The sequence below is a fragment of the Pelecanus crispus genome, chromosome 17, assembly GCF_030463565.1.
Source record: "Pelecanus crispus isolate bPelCri1 chromosome 17, bPelCri1.pri, whole genome shotgun sequence".
In the NCBI taxonomy this organism is placed as follows: Eukaryota; Metazoa; Chordata; class Aves; order Pelecaniformes; family Pelecanidae; genus Pelecanus; species Pelecanus crispus.
This window is the reverse complement of record NC_134659.1, coordinates 4,284,473-4,298,685: the sequence shown is the minus strand read 5'-3', so window position 1 is coordinate 4,298,685 and position 14,213 is coordinate 4,284,473. Positions and strand designations below refer to the sequence as shown.

Genomic DNA, 14,213 nt, shown 5'->3' with positions numbered 1-14,213 from the left:
CATGAAACTAAACATTTTGCTGAACACAACACTGCTTTCCAAACAGAATCGCAACTATAAATGCATAGCGGCAAGTGTAAACATTCCTGCTACACTGTAGGATAAAATAAGCAGAAACTTGAACAAAAAGCCCCAGTACATGCAGACAACCCAGAAGCTCAAGAATATCACTAGCAAAGTTGAAAAAAAGAGCTGCTTTAATGCACATTCCCATTAAGAACAAGGCTGTAAAGTGCATCTTGGCTAAATCAAGTCACCTGGGACTCAGCAGGTTAGTCTGGGTTAGCTACATCACAACCTACAAACAGAGGCAGATGGATCAGTTAAACCAAAGATTTGAAACACCTAGTCTCTCCCTACAGTTCCAACTCCCTCAGAAATAAAATAATTTTTTTTAAAAAAAAGAAGTAATCTCATGCCCACCATTTCCCTCACCCCACACTAGGACTGGAATGAACTCCTTTCCCCAAGTTAATGTCTAGCACTTCTGTGATATTAAGGCTGCCCTGAGCAAGATACCATTTACCAGGCTACAGAAACCCATTCCAATTAGCACCATCCCATTATTAGTCGGCGGGTGACATCTACTGGTAGGCTGCACACTGCAGGGCACCCTGGGCTGCTCCCCGCCCCAGCTCTGCTCAGCTCCCAGCTGCTGTCACAACCACCCCATCCTTCTTACGCCACGGTTAATTAACCCAGTGATTTCAGAACTGGGATAAAGGAAATGCTCACCTGTCTGCACTGGTTGTGTCCGATTCACAGGATCAGACCAAGACAGCTGAACTTGCTGAATTTTCTGTCTGCAGAAGAGACTTGTCTCTCAGCCCAGATTTACTGCATTACTGGGAATTACTAGAAATGAGCGTCTTCCTGGGCAGAGCAGAAAAACTGCCTGCAGCGCTTCTGCGTTGCCATGAGCCAACGCTCCTCATTCCTCCGTAAGAATCACCTCTACACACGAGCAAAACCCTACATCAGTAACCACCAAACCTACGAAGTTCCTTCCTATAACCTGCTTTCTAATCACAAGTTATTCCACTACTGTTGTTACACGTGCCAAAGATTTGAGTCACTTCTCTGCTACGTGAGCTCTAGATTTATGTGCTTAAATAAGACACAGTGATGGAACCCAGGTGGCATTTTCACCTATTTTATTATACACAAAACATGAGCAGGAAGTTCTACTGAGGAGGCTGACCACGTCCACGACCAAATCCACCTCTCTGCAACAGAAAAGGAAGAGCATTAGAAGTCACCGTATTAAGCAAGCGACAGCGGCAGTTACACAGCAGCAAGAACCACCATCGTAAGAGCGCTAGCTGTCTTTCCTCAACTCTGCATGACTTTGATAAGCATCCCCTGCTCCGAGCGCAGCGTAACTCTGACCTGTTTGAGACTAGCTACCTGGCACAGGCTAACCAGATGAGTGAGTCTAAGAACAAAATCACCCCATCCTAGCCAGCTCCGTGGATCCCATCTGAAACTCTTCCATTTCTGACATATAAAACCATGCATTTCCTCCAGAGAGCTTGGCTTGCTTCTCAAACGTGTCACTGGCTTTCCATCACAGCAGCGAGGCCATCACGTAGCTTCCCCAACAGGAATGCAGCAAACGAGCTGGGCATAAAGGGTAACAGTCGCCAGCCTCTCTTACGCTATCAGCGCCAAATACCTAACCCCAGCTGGCATACCTGAGAGGCACCGCACAGGAAAGCACGCAGATATCACCTATCCAGTTTCTCCTAATCAAAGCCTCAATAAAGGAAGCAAATTTTGAATGCAAATACTCACAAACTGGAATTCAGTGGCTGCTCCAGCACCAGCCTCAGCCTTCTTGTCAGCGCCAGCTGAAGAGAGAGACGAATGAGTTACTAACCAAAGAATACACTCCCCAAGTACAGCGCTCCTGCTTGGAATCAAAGGTTTGCAATCAAAGATGACTAAAACTGAGGCAAAATACAGCAAAGTAAAATAGCGATCATTGAGACTGTTAGAGTTACTGAACCCACCCCAGAGAAAATCCCACAGTCCAGCTTGACAAAATTCAAAAGAATCCTATCCATAAGCAGATACAGGTGAACTCTGTTGTGTAAATGCCTAAGCTATGCCAAGAGTCTCATTTTCCCCTTTTCTTCTTGAAAGGAGGCCAATACCGAAGACAATTCTCCCAAAGAGATAACCTGCACAAAGAGCAAGATCAGCCTGATATTCATACAGCAACACGACGGACACTCACGTGGAACGGCACTGCGTCTGTACGTATCCCTGTCAGCCTCTCCCCGAGTAAGACGTGCAGGGCGTTCACCTTCCAGACCTGAAAGCGAGAAGAGCAACATGAAACACATTGCTTACCCAGGAGACAAACAACTCATTCCACGGGTGACCCTGCATCTCAAGGTGGAAAAAAAGCCCTCCAGTGAAGCATTAGATCTACCAGCAGAGCTGCACCTTAGGCAGCTCAGTGTATGGAAACCTAAACAAAAAAGCGATATAGTAAGGAAAACTTCACTTTAAGGGTGAAATCTAAAGTGCACCAGCTTGTGCTTGGGTTGAAGTTAAATAATGGGAAAAACAGATTTACAGCATCATCTCAGCAGTCTTCTGGCCTTCAAATAAGAGCCAAAAATTAATAATAATAATTAAAAAATCAGAAATACGGGGAATCTGTCACGTCCGACAAGCTTGTTCACAGCTAAGTTTCAAATTGCATGACATTCTGATCCCAACCTAAAATACAGCCACACTATCAGTATCACAAATCCTCCACAATGGAATAGATGAATAAAACTAAGAGCAGATTATCTATGTAACATCAGATTACTATCAGACAGAACACTTGCAGGAAAGAAACAGATGTGGTGGAACTGCCAGCCTCTGCACCACTCTTACAGGGTTCGCCCTGAGCATGGAAGACGCAACACGCTCCCACAGCACCAGGCCAAGGTCTTCACGCTCAGGCAGGAATACACATTTAAGGGCAGTTCCTGCCTGGCGCACCACAGGGTACCAGCAGTCTCAAGCGTGCCACAAGAAACACGAATCATGCACTTCTACAGGCTTGATTTTTACTACAGGCGCTAGTTTTCCCATACAAAACCCAGTTCTTATAATAGATGCTTCTATTGCAAAGAGAAACACTACCCACTGATGCACAAACAGATTAACTTATCCTACAAGTGCTTCTGCGTCCTTCCTTTCTGTCAGGTTAAACCATTATAGCACATACCCTAGCCAATGGATTTTTTATTTTTTTTTAAACTTCAGATCTGTCCATCCTTAATTTCTAACAGTTCAATTACATCTGTAACAAAGACACAAATAGCAAATAACAAATACACAGTAGTCTAAAACCTGCGTTACACTAACTGTTCCAGATTTTGTACCAAGCCTTACTTGAAAAAGTTGGTAGCGCTGCATGGAAGTACCAGAAAAGGCCCCAAAACCCCAAGAGGTCAAGCAAGACCCGTAAGCTCGGATCCTGCACCACCATCCACACCCACCTCTGAGACTCCCTAGTCTGCTGCAGCCTAAGGCAGGTAACCCACAGAGAAACGGCACAGAAACAGACAATTTGCGGAGCCCTACCAGCTAACCCTGCCAAGGTGTGGATGGAATGAGGTCACTGGCACCGCACTGAAGAGGGCTGTGATGCTTCAAAGTGAAGCTTCGTCGCCGCAGAAAGCCTGAGCAAGTTTTAGCCAGGAACTGTAAGCCCCACCCTCCCGTTAGAAATGCAGTTTCTTTAGCTCATCGGATAAACACAGCATCTAAAGAATAGATTTGATAACATCCAAAGCTACTCAGAGATCAAAGAAACCATCATCTTCCTAATTTCAATGCAATTCTTTCCTTTGAAGCAGATGATGCTACAGGTTTGTTAGGCTAAAAAACAAGCCGCAGGAGATGGAGGTGAACTCCTCAGCAGCCCATGCCCACAGCCTCCGTCCCCAGCGCAGTGTCCAGTGCTTGCTGACGGATACGATGTAGCTCGGAAGCGGGAAGAGTGGACTCCTACCATCTACCAGACAGAGCTTTGTCATGCAGGACTCCCCTTTCAGAGCCCAAGTCCCTCTTTAAGGGCAGGATGACATCCTACAACATTATTCTTGGTAAACACAAGAGACAACTCCACACAAGGCAGACAGACCCACCATCTCCTGCCTTGAGTCTATATAAACCTCAACAAAAAAGTGATATAAGGAAAACTTCACTTTAAGGGTGAAATCTGCTAAAGTGCACCAGCTTGTGCTTGGGCTGAAGTTAAATAATGGGAAAAATGGATCATCTCAGCTGATGCTGTAAGCTTGAGGGAGAAGAAACATTTCTTGCCCATAGAGACCTGGCAATGCTGTTCTACCAGCCACAGCTGCAGTAATTTTCTCTCTCCTTTCTCTAAGTTTCCAGAAGTTTTTATCTCCCCAAAGATCTTCTGGGCAATTTTACAATCCATGTTCTGCACTGTGGCGTTTCCTCTCTGCTGCTGGACAAGAAACCAGGAAAACCAAGCAGAAGGGATTTTGCAGAGCATTTTGAAAGGCACACAAGCAAGGTAACCATCCTTCCTATTCTGAATTATTAGCTGGGAACACTGTAACCTTTTCAGAACTGAACTGAGGGGCACAGTGGCTTCAGCACATTCACCTCAAGTTTATTTATACTGCACTACTATACGACATTGCTCACAACAAATTATACCAAAATGGTTTACAAGCCATTCATAGGCCAATACCAAGCATCCACAAGGAAAAAGTGTATCTTCTACCTTGTGCAGACTAAACAGGCAGGTCTGCAACCCAACCTTTATTATTTGCAACTGGAGAAGAACACCTTCTGGAAATACATTTCAGCCATCAGCAGGTGGGTCTACAACACATGTATGGAGGCACCTGTAAACCTGTCTGATTGCTGCGGGCAATCTGAGAGGTCAGCATCAGCAACGCACCTGTTTGCGCGACCAGCATCTCCTTCACTCTGGGGTATGAAAAACCCCACCAAGAAAAAAAAAAAATCAGAACTACAAGCCCAATATACCACCTGTATTTGTTGTAAATCTTTTAAAAAAGTGAAGACAGCTTTAAGAATCCAACTTGCCTAACAGCTCATTAAATATACGTGATAAAGCCAGAACTTGACTGCAGGTACCACGACTGCAGATACCCCGTGCGAAGCACACCCAGCACCCAGGCTTAACTTTCGCTTTCAGTCCTTGAATCCTGTGCCCGTGTGCTACACCTGACTTCAAGTTTGTCCCCCATCTCGGCAATCCTAGCCAAGGCCACGCAACTCACGTACAACAGCCTCCCAGGTAGTTCTTCTAAGGATAACCCAGCCAGAGACAAGGTTCTCTGTACCTGCTGGGCAACAGGCAGTGCATGCACCGTTTTCCTGAGGGAGAACGGCGGTGAGTGCTGCAGGCTCTTCCCAAAAGACACAAACAGTTTTTGAGAAGCCCTGGCAGCTAGAGACACCCCCTGCCTCAGACCTCAGCCATGTCCGGGCAGCAACTGGTACCTCAATCCACAGCCTGCAGCTTCAGCACGCTCGCTCTCAGTAATTCCGGTCACTTGTGTTACCAGAGAAGGCCAAGTCCCACACTCAAAAGCGTTTCTCCCAGTCAGTCTCACAGCTTTCTTTAGCCCTCTCCAACTTTTCAGTAGGCCAGTGGCCATCAGACTAGCGCCAAATACAAAAGCAATCAAACCTATACATGCCTCCTTGATCTATTCATGTTTCTACATCCAAAAATCACAGCAGCTCACACCCGTCTGCTCTGGAAGCTGACATTCAGCTGCCCACCCACCACACCTGCGCTAACACGCTTCGCCTCATTCCCTGCTTCCTCCTGCTGACTCAGCAGTCGCCTCTCATTCACCGCTTACCTTTGGGCCGCGGTCTGCCAGTCTCTGGGCGGCTCCGGCGCAAGGTTGCGGGGACGATCTCAGGGGGAAGGTGAAGGTAATCGCGCAGGTACTGGATGCCCTCGTTGGTCAGATACCAGTAGAAATGCCTCCACGCAAACTGCTCTTTCACATAACCACGGGATTTCAGAGACTAGAGCGAGAATTCTCAGTTACTTCATGTATGATCCTTATTATCATTCAGCACCTCCAATCAATACCCTCACCAGATGTTTTTATGAACACAAGAGCTTGGGGGGGGTGTACGTGGGGAATTAAAATTTTAGAAACAGATAGAAGTTCACATGCACAGGACAAAATTACAGCATCATTCCCATTCTGTGAGAACATAAAAGGCTACCACGCACAGAGGTACCACAGCTTCAAAAAACGGAGCTAGAGATGTGGATCCACAAAAGAATAACCTTCTACGGTCTGTGAGGAACAATAAATCAAAGAGGAAATTGCAAAAATCAGGAAAATGGGAAAATAAATATAATAGGAAAGAAACGGCAAATGCAAGGCAACGTCTGACAACGTTTATTCGATAATAGCTGACAGTGTTTATTCACAGGTACGCAACAGTCTCACGTGCCCAGATCCCAGCTGGCAGCCCGGCCCTCGCCTCTGTACCTGCATGGCTTTCATGACGTGGAGGTTGGGCACGTTCTTGTCGACGAGCTCAGGGTGCTTCGGCATGTGGACATCTTTCTTGGCCACCATCACTCCCTCCTTAAAAAGGAGTTCGTAGATGGCAATTCGGTTCTTCTTGGGCATCAACATCTAAACAAGAGATAAGCAGTAAATACTGCGGATTTAAAATAAACACATTCGGGAGCCTACCGCAAATTATAAAATAACTACAGTGCTAGTTTGTATGAAAAGCCTAACAATTCAATAGCAGCCCCAGATTACTGCCTCCTCTAAGAACTTTCTGAACTACTTTTCAGCATCCAAGCTGCCGGGCATCCCTTCCCGTTGTTTTCCTGTGAAGGAAAACTGAGCAGTCCAAACTTTTGATCCTTAACATTCAATCCCATCCCCGTATTAAAGACCGTAAACTATTTAATGTCAGTCAGAACAAGAGGTGAGGGCTGGCGCAGGTGGGGCAGAGGCAGCTCGGGGTACAGTGCGTTTTGGCTCTACCACCGGTGCCGGAGCCCCGAGGACACCGGCGCTGCCGCCGTTATTTCACACTTAGCTCGGAACTGGGGGGCACAGCACCCGCGGAGCCAGGCAGCGCACCTCCCGCCGCACCCCGGCGAGGGGTCACCCGACTGCCGCCGATGCTTCCTGACACACCGGGCCCGGGACGCTCCGGCCCCAGCAGCGGGGAACCGCGGAGCTGCCGGGGCTCAGGCCGCGGAGCCGCTGAGCGGCAGGGCCCCCTCGCCAGCCGCAGCCCGGTGCCGGCGCCGAGCAGGGCAGAGCCCGCGGCAGGGCCAGGGCCCCCACCGCGGGAGCCGCTCGGCGGGGAAGGCCCCGGTGCCACCGCGGGGAACTCAACGGGTCTCCCGCCGCGCTTCGTCTCTGCTGCCCTGCGGGGAGCCTGGAGCCGCCACCCCAGCCCAGAGCCCTCCAGCCCGAAGCCTGGTCCCCCCTCCCGGTAACGGGACCTCCCCGCGGCCTAGTGCCCCCCGCCCCGTAAACTCGGGCCCAGATCCCCCCCATCCCGGAAATCCCCGCCGCGGGGGGCCGGGCCGAGGCTCCCCACCGCTGCCAAACAGCGGCCCCACGCCGCCGGCCCGGGATGGCGCCGATGCGAGGCCGATACGGGCCCGGAGCGCGGCCTCACCGTGGCTGCGGCGGCGGGCCCGAGACCGGAAAGGAGTGCGCCTGCGCCGCGCGGCCGCTTCCGGCCTCCCGAAGGCCCCCCCGGCCGGGGCGCGGGGTGCCCGCGGCGCTGCCTGACGGGAACCGGCACCGCTGCAGCCGGTTTCTCCCGGGAACCCGCTCCGCGGGGGCAGCAGCGACCCCGGCCCCGAGAGCCCCTGTGCGGCGGGAGGGGCGCTGCCGCCCCTCCACGTCCCCGCTCATGACACCCCCTCCACGTCCCCACTCGTGACATCCTGCCCATGTCCCCACCACAGACATCCCCCCACGTCCCCACTTGTGTCACCTCCTCCACGTCCCCACTCGTGACATCCTGCCCATGTCCCCGCTCATGACACCCCCTCCACGTCCCCACTCACGTTACCTCCTCCGTGTCCCCACCACAGACTTCCCCCTCCACGTCCCCACTCATGACATCCCATCCATGTCCCTGCTTGTGACACCTCCTCCATGTCCCCACTCGTGTCACCCCCCCACGTCCCCACTCGTGACACCCCCTCCACATCCCCACTCATGAAATCCCCTCCACGTCCCCACTCGTGACATCCCCTCCATGCCCCCACTTGTGACATCCCGTCCATGTCCCCACCACAGCCATCCCCCTCCACGTCCCCACTCATGACGTCCCATCCATGTCCCTGCTTGTGACACCTCCTCCATGTCCCCACTCGTGTCACCCCCCCACGTCCCCACTCGTGACACCCCCTCCACATCCCCACTCATGAAATCCCCTCCACGTCCCCACTCGTGACATCCCCTCCATGCCCCCACTTGTGACATCCCGTCCATGTCCCCACCACAGCCATCCCCCTCCACGTCCCCACTCATGACGTCCCATCCATGTCCCTGCTTGTGACACCTCCTCCATGTCCCCACTTGTGACATCCCGTCCATGTCCCCACCACAGCCATCCCCCTCCACGTCCCCACTCGTGACATCCTGCCCATGTCCCCACTCATGACACCCTCTCCATAGCCCCACTCATGACATCCTATCCATGTCCCCGCTTGTGACACCTGCTCCACGTCCCCACTCGTGTCACCCCCTCCACGTCCCCACTGCAGACATACCCCTCCACGACCCCACTCATGTCACCCCCTCCACGACCCCACTCATGTCAGTGTCTCCATGTCCCCACCGCGGACACCCCCCCTCGATGTCCCCACTCGTGTCACAGCCCCATCCCCAACCCAGCGTGGCCCTGGGGACCAACGCCACCGCCGACCCCGACATCACCCCCCCATTTTGGAGGGGAAGCGGCTCTGCGGGCGGGCGGCGTGCCCGGGCCTGTGTCCGTGCTGGGCCACGAGTGCCGTCCCCACACGGCCCAGGTGATTTTTGTGGGACATTTTGTGACCTCATCCCGGGGGGCACCGGGGCACAGACCCCCCCCCGCTCCCCCAGGCATGGCTTCCTTCCCCCTGGGGCAGCTGCTCCGCACTGGGCACTGGCAGCCATTTCGGGGCGGGGGGGGGCGGGTCTCGCTCCCCTGCTTTGAGCACAGGAACGTGGCAGGGAGCCCAGGGCCACCGGTGGCCCATGCTCTGCCGTGGCATCCTGGCCATCGCTGCGGCATCCCGGCCGTCGCCGCGGCATGCCAGCCGTCGCCGCGGCCCGTCCCGCCAGCAGTGCTCTTTGGAGCCGGGCTTTGGACCCTGGCTGGGGTCCCAGGGGAGCCGCAGGTCCCACCCCGGGCTGCTCCCCGCCGGGAGCAAAGGGCTCAGGACTCGCCAGAAGCACACAAAGTCCCCTTTGTGCCCCAAAATGCCCGGCCAGGAGATGGGGGCCACCTGCAGCACCCCCAGCCACGCTCTTGGTCCGGGGGGGGGACACACGTGGTGGCCCTGGGCAGGGCGCAATGGGGTGACCGGAGCCGTGTCCCCTTAGGGCCACCCCGTGCAATGTCCCCGCGCAGAGCAGGGCTGCTCCTGCCCTTTTTGGAGGTTTGAACCCCCCGGGAGCCGCAGGAGCGGGAGACGCCCCCGCTGCCCCCCGCAAGCACCCCGCACGCGGGGGGGCTTTGCCGTAGGGCACCCCCAGATCCCCGTCTGGATTCGGCGAGGCGAGGGGACGGCAGGCTGCGAGCAAACGCTTGCAGGGGAAGGGAAGGGAAGAGCGGGAGGGGACGAAAGCCCACGGAGGAGCAGGGGGAGGCTGGGGACCCCCCACCACCGCCACCGGCCGGGCCTCGCGGGGCTCCCGGCTTATTCCCATCCGTCTCCGCAGTCGTGTTTTCACCTTGTGCAGAGCCAAGGAATCGTTACGCCGGGAAGGCGATTGGTTGGCTAAAAATGCTTCCCTAATCTCCGTGCTGATCTTTACCCCCCTCCTCCCCATCTGCCGTGACCTTCCTGCCAATGTGCGGAGCCAGCCCCGGCGAGAGGCAGCCAGCGTCCCCACGTCCCAAAGGTACCGCCATGCGGCCCCCCGGCAGATCTGGGGCTGAGCCGGCTCCCGGCGAGGTGGGAGGTTGGTGTCGGTGGGTTGGCCAGGGCTTGCTGCCGCGAGGGGTGCCGGCATATGGCGGGTGACAGCGGCCGTGTCCTCGGGTGGCGGATGGGATGCCGGGGCTCCGTGCGCCGTGACAGCGCTGTCACCCCGAGTCCCCTCCAGCCGTCCCCGGCTGGTAGTGGGTTTGAAACGGGTCCCCACCCCGTGCCGGTGGTTGCTTGCTGGGAAATGAAACCCGCTTCGGCAGAGCAGCTCCCTGACCCATTTTAAGCAATTTCCAACTTCTGCCGGATTGTGCCGAGTAGGGCTTGCCATCTGCCTCGGGTTCCGCCCCCCCCCAAATTTCGGGTTCACCCATTTTTCCTGGCCTCGCGGCATCTCTGGCAGGACGGGAAGGCAGTGTGGGTCCCGCGGGTCCCTGCCTGCACCTCCCGGGGGAGCTGGGGTCTGGTGTGAAGCAGCAGCGAGGGGCAGGGGTCTGGCAGGGGGCAGAGCTTTTGGGGTCTCACGAGACACAGCACCATGGGGCTGGTGGGATGTAGCACGCGCCAGCCCTCGCACGGCCCCGCTCTGCGCACTGTGCCCATCGCCGCCATAGCCCACCCAGGTACCCGCTGCACCCAGGGGAGCTTCGGGGGGCCTTGGGGAGAGGGCTGCTGGCCCCACACACTGGCAGCAGGGCCAGGGATGCCCCAGGGCCACGCTGGCCCTGCCAGGCTGGGGCTGGCACCGCTGGTGCATCAGCTGCTCCCAGCTCTGGGCGCAGGGTCCCTCCAGCCCCTGTGGATGCATGGGACCCCTGCCAGGACAGCCTGCAGCCAGGGGGGCTGGCAGCAACCGTGCTCATCTTCCCCCCACCCCTCCCTGGGATGCATTTGGCATCTTACCCGGTGAGAAACACAGGCTCCGGCTCCAAGCCCTGTGGTCGAAGGGGTTCAGCCCGTGCCAGCAGCCCCTGCCCAGCTCCTGGGTGCTCTGGGACCGAGCTCGTGGCAGAGCCCCCCCGGAGCTCCCTAATCCCATCAGCCGCAGGGGCACGGCCGGGCACCGCGACGCCCGAGCAGCTGCCGGGGAGCTGAGGCTCTGCAAGGCGGCTTAGGCTGAGCCTGGGCGCTGCCGGGGGGCTCTGCCTTCCCAGCTGCAGGCAGGGGCCGATGCTCACCCACCCCCAGCCCGCATTTGCCCCCAGGGTGTGAGCTCTGGAGGCACATGGGGCAATAGAGCTGCAATTTTGGGGCTGCGCTAGCGTGAGCAGGGTGGTTGGAGGGACCACTGCCTGCCCCGGGAAGCCAGAGGCAGCAGCGGGGTCCCTGCGGGGTGCACGGGGCTGGGGAGGCTCATACCCACCCCATTTGGGGTTCCCCGGGCAGAGCTGGAGGCTGGTGCAGCCCCAGGGCAGGAAGGGCTGAGGGATGAGGCACATCCCGAGGTGCCTGGAGCTGCCTGGTGCCATCCTGGGGCTTTGCTACCATTTTAGCGCCTTGTTTCTTCCTCTGTGGGAGAGCAGGGATGGAGCCGGGGGAAGGAACCCCACCCCCTGCAGGGCAGCCCCCAGGATGCTGCAACAATTGCAGCAACCCCCGGGAGAAATGCATCTCCCGGCTCGTCCCGTGGAGCAGGAGAGCTGCCCTCGCCTGCCTCGTCCTGCCGCGCTGCCTGCCTCTGCCTGCATCTCCTCTTTGCCGCTCTTGCGCCTACCTTGGAAATGGCAAAGCAAGCGCTTTGCTAAACGGATTAGAGCTGTCCCGGCAGCCTCTCAGGCTGCTCCCGCTTCCCTCGGCCCCCATGCCACCTTCCCCGGGCAAACCCCATCCCTAAGCCAAATATTCGGGGCAAGGCCATCGCCGCAGCCCAGCTGGGCCGGCCGGGGGACTGCACCGCCAGCTCCAAACGAGGACTCGGTGCCAAACTGCAGCTCCCATCACGCTGGACCCCAAAACCCCGACTGAAGCCCTGAGGGCCCTTCCCAGCTCCTGGGATTTTGTGTTCCCTTTGCAGGAGTCCAGAAAAAAATGGGGAATTCCTCAGCCACCGGCTCAGCTGCTGCCGATGGTGCTGACCCTGCCCTGGGGTCTGCCAATCCATGACCCCCCCGGCCGGCACTGGCCCCCTCCTCTCCCACCTCTCCCCAGGGTGCGTGGCTGCCAAAGGGGCTGCAGCGGGACGGGAGCTGGATTTAACTGTAAAAGGATTGAGGAAGGCAAGCCCGGGCGGCTGGCAGGCACCGATTAGTGATGTGCAGAGGGGCAGGGTGAGAAAGGAAAGGGAACACCAGCACCGGCAAAGTGCGTCTGCACCAGGGCCACATCCTGCGGCGAGCCAAAGCTGCGTTTGGCTCTATGTGGGATCCCTCTTGCTGGAAATCCTGTGTCCCCAGGCCTGTTGGTTTCCCTGGCCGTGCTGGGAGTCGATGCTGCCGGTGCCGGGATGGAGCTGGGATGGAGCTGGGATGGAGCTGGGCTCCTCTGGCACAGCTCGGCAGGAGGAGGAGCCCTCGGCGAGCAGCTCTGCCCAGGGACAGACTTTGTCCCCGCAGGGCGGTCAGCCCGGCTGGCGTTTGTGCCACACCTTGAAGGCAAACACAGGACCCTGCCGCGCTTCTGCAGATGAGTCTTGGAGGAGGAGAGACTGCATCCAGCCGGCAGCTTCCCAGAGGGGCCGAGCTGGCATCCGGCTGCCCTCGGCATGGCACAGCACGGGGGCAAGGAGGCAGCGAGGCCCCAGCACCGCCGTCGCTGTGGCCAGGGGCAATATGTACGGGCTCCTCCCAGGCAGCTGCCTGCACCGAGCTGCATGCAGTTTCTCGGGAAAAATGGAGCCTTTATGCCCCATCCCCGGCCCCTTCCCCGGAAGGGCTCGCAGGATGCCCCCAGGGCCAGCTATGAGCAGACAAGGAGGGGATTGTTTTGGTGGGAGCTGGGTCTCTGGCAGCACCTGCCCCGCACCGAGGCCCTCCACAATGGCTGCCTTTCTGCGTAACTGCTGCAGAGCGGCCAATTATCCTCCGCCGCTAATTAGAGATGCAAACCAGCCCTGCGCTTGCATTCTCCCAGCAAGCCCGAGAGGGCTCCTGGGACCGGCAGCACATCCGCGGCGGGGGCACAGCCTGGGCATGGGGCACCGGCCCCATCCTGCCCCGCAAGCCCCAGCTCACGCTCCTCTCTGCCCTCGGCATCGAGTGGGAAGGGGCAGCGGGAGGCCAGGGATGGGCTCGGGATGAGCGGGATGCCGGGACCCCTCTCTACACCCATCCCCAAGCAGCCTTCCCATGGGCTGGGAGCTCTCCCATTGCTCCCAGCGCCAGCTGGCCCAAATGGGGGCTCTGCCGTGATTTAGGAAATGCATTTTCCTTTCCTTGCTAGGGAGGCAGACGGGAGCCTGAAAATCCCCCCCTTATTCGTGCAAAGGCTGGCATTCGGGGCCGGGTGATGGGCAGAGCGGCTGATAGCTGGTGGCAGTTCTCTCCTCTCCTGCCCGCACCGGCTCACTGCGCAGGCAGGCTGCTGGCAGCGCGAGGGCACGGTGTGGGTGAATTTGCTCTGCTTCTCAGTTCGCCGTGGCGCTCGAAGAGCCGTAATTTCAGAGCGGCAAGTGGCCCAATAAATCAAGGCTTATTTCCTGCCAATACTGGCTGCTGCTTGCCACAAGGAAACTCATTTTAAAGGAGAGGAAATGACTTACCGTGGGAAATAGTAAGCGGTGGGATGGCGAGAGCCAGGGAAAAGTTTGTCATGGCTGAGGTTTTGGTGAAGGAACCGGCTGACACTCATTGCGGGAGCCTTGTGCTGTGGAGGCAGGGCTCCTGCCTGCTACCAGCACTGAGCAGCCCAAGCTGCCGGGGAAGGAGGCATGGGTCAGTCCTACCTGCATGGACCACATCTGCCGCAAAGCTGGTGGCAATGGGCTGTGAGCACTGGGAAACTCCCCCAAATCACTGAGGTCCCCCCTGTCACCCTCCTGGAGAGTGTTTGTCACCCAGTACTTAACGCCAAGAACATTTATTTGCTCCTCTGCAGCACGGATGCGGTC

At 56.8% G+C, this 14,213-nt stretch overlaps 1 protein-coding gene across 3 annotated transcripts; it reads right to left on the bottom strand.

Annotated features, from left to right (window-relative positions):
* Nucleotides 1–1,137: 1,137 nt before the first annotated feature.
* Nucleotides 1,138–7,735, bottom strand: RPS10 (ribosomal protein S10). 3 transcript variants are annotated; one of them, XM_075722330.1, is made up of 6 exons: nt 7,696–7,735; nt 6,534–6,683; nt 5,883–6,054; nt 2,240–2,317; nt 1,795–1,850; nt 1,138–1,226 (listed from the first exon to the last, which is right to left on the bottom strand). In XM_075722330.1, exons 2-6 carry the CDS (start codon nt 6,681–6,683, stop codon nt 1,185–1,187), a joined length of 498 nt encoding a protein of 165 aa, XP_075578445.1. In that variant the 5' UTR covers nt 7,696–7,735; the 3' UTR covers nt 1,138–1,184. The 3 variants fall into 3 exon arrangements, with proteins under 3 accessions (XP_075578445.1, XP_075578446.1, XP_075578447.1); XM_075722331.1 differs by lacking the exon at nt 7,696–7,735 and adding an exon at nt 7,615–7,648; XM_075722332.1 differs by lacking the exon at nt 7,696–7,735 and adding an exon at nt 7,146–7,187.
* Nucleotides 7,736–14,213: the final 6,478 nt, after the last annotated feature.